Source organism: Rhagoletis zephyria, unplaced genomic scaffold, assembly GCF_001687245.7.
Source record: "Rhagoletis zephyria isolate East Lansing unplaced genomic scaffold, Rhagoletis_zephyria_1.1 Rzeph_scaffold_01567, whole genome shotgun sequence".
Classification (NCBI taxonomy): Eukaryota; Metazoa; Arthropoda; class Insecta; order Diptera; family Tephritidae; genus Rhagoletis; species Rhagoletis zephyria.
In genome coordinates this window covers 29,988-31,504 of record NW_016158651.1, presented here as the reverse complement: position 1 = coordinate 31,504, position 1,517 = coordinate 29,988, and the positions used below count along the sequence as shown (strand labels likewise).

Here is a 1,517-nt window from a genome sequence, read left to right as displayed (position 1 = left end):
ACAACAACAAAGTTTCTAGTTGAATCGGATAAGGATATGCAGAGCGGCAATAACTTAAATGAAGCTGGGCTGGTCTTATCGAAAAAAAGTAAACAACTCAATCTTGCTCATACAAGACCTAAAAACGTAAAGAAAACAAACAAAGTAAAATCCGAGGTGAAAACAAAAAAGAAAGTCAAGGACATGTCTGAGCCGGTGAAGTGTGAAGAATGTGGGAAAATAATGAAGAGAAGCTCATTAAAAAAACATAAGCAACGTCATAAACCAAAAACTTTTCTTTGTCAGGCCTGCCGTAAGTATTTCCGTTCCTTTTAACTTGGGGACTAATTTCTATCTTTGTTGAATTTACCTTCGCCAGCAAACACATTTAAGGAGTCATGTGCCCTAAAAAATCATGAGCTCTGTCACAATGAGAATCGGGAAAGATTTCCGTGCGACATCTGTAACCAAAGCTTTTTAACTCCGTATACATACAAAAAACACAGGCTAACGCACGAAACCAACCGCAAACCAATATATCAATGTGCTCAGTGTGAAAAATCATTTCTTCATAAAAATGGTCTAACAATCCACGAGCTCCATCACAAGGGAGCTACGATAGAATGCCAAGTTTGTCAAAAACGTTATGTGCGGCAAATAGACCTAGATGTTCATTTACGCACTCATTCTGGAGAATCGCCATTTGTGTGTCACCTTTGTGGAAAATCTTTCATCCACAAACGTATTTTAAATAGGCACATGCAGTACCATGGATATTTCAGTTACAAGTGCGTGATTTGTGGTTCTAAAATAATTGTAGTATTGGTCTTGTCCCACCCGTGACAAAAAAAGGTAAAAGTTATATTCAATTACAGAAGTTGCAGTTGTGTTTCAGGTTTGTTACATAATGTTAGAAATTCATTGCAAATATTTACCACAATTGCATTGTCGTTTCCACGTAGTTAGATAAGAATAATTCAACAGAGAGGTAGGCCCCACCCGTGACAGCTATGTGTGGGTCAGTTGTCAGAGGTAGGTTTACAGGGCTGCTAAGCTTAATTTGTTTGTTTAGGTGGACGCAGGGGAGAAAGGCGGAAGCGCGGACTCGCCCATTGCCTATATGCCATTGTGGTCAGATGATCAAGTTAAGTGAGATTTTGACCAGTTTTGGTTTTTTCTTTTGTTTATTTAATGTTCATAGTTTTTTTATAAAATTCTAGCATATTAAATAACCAGAACCACATTAATCCACATTTTAAACTTCGTACAAAAATTAGAAATTTCAACAACAGTTACACCCAAAAATTCTAAACTTTTTGTTCGTAATTTTTAGAAAAATTCCAGCTGTGCGGTTTTATAGCGTAATAAAATTATGTAGTAAAAGTGAAAATTTCAGGATTTGTTTATTTTCCACTAATAGTTAGTATGCTTTAGAAATTTTACGGAAATAGAGCACATGACTTCGTTCGTTGTAGAGTTGTAGCAGGTAGTGATTTTTTCCTCAAACTGCAATTGTCTAAGTGCGGAGTTATGTGGTT

General features: G+C 36.4%; 1 protein-coding gene across 1 annotated transcript; it reads left to right on the top strand.

The window, feature by feature from the left end:
- Window positions 1-6: 6 nt before the first annotated feature.
- On the top strand, window positions 7-1,265 carry LOC108364476 (oocyte zinc finger protein XlCOF14-like). Its single transcript, XM_017618167.1, has 2 exons — window positions 7-292; window positions 359-1,265. Exons 1-2 carry the CDS (start codon window positions 37-39, stop codon window positions 820-822), a joined length of 720 nt encoding a protein of 239 aa, XP_017473656.1. The 5' UTR covers window positions 7-36; the 3' UTR covers window positions 823-1,265.
- The last annotated feature ends 252 nt before the right edge of the window (window positions 1,266-1,517 follow it).

Coding starts and splice junctions, on each gene's coding strand:
- LOC108364476 (XM_017618167.1), top strand. CDS start 37: ATGCAGAGCGGCAATAACTTAAATGAAGCTGGGCTGGTCTTATCGAAA. Junction 293..358: donor TTTTCTTTGTCAGGCCTGCC/GTAAGTATTTCC, acceptor TACCTTCGCCAG/CAAACACATTTAAGGAGTCA.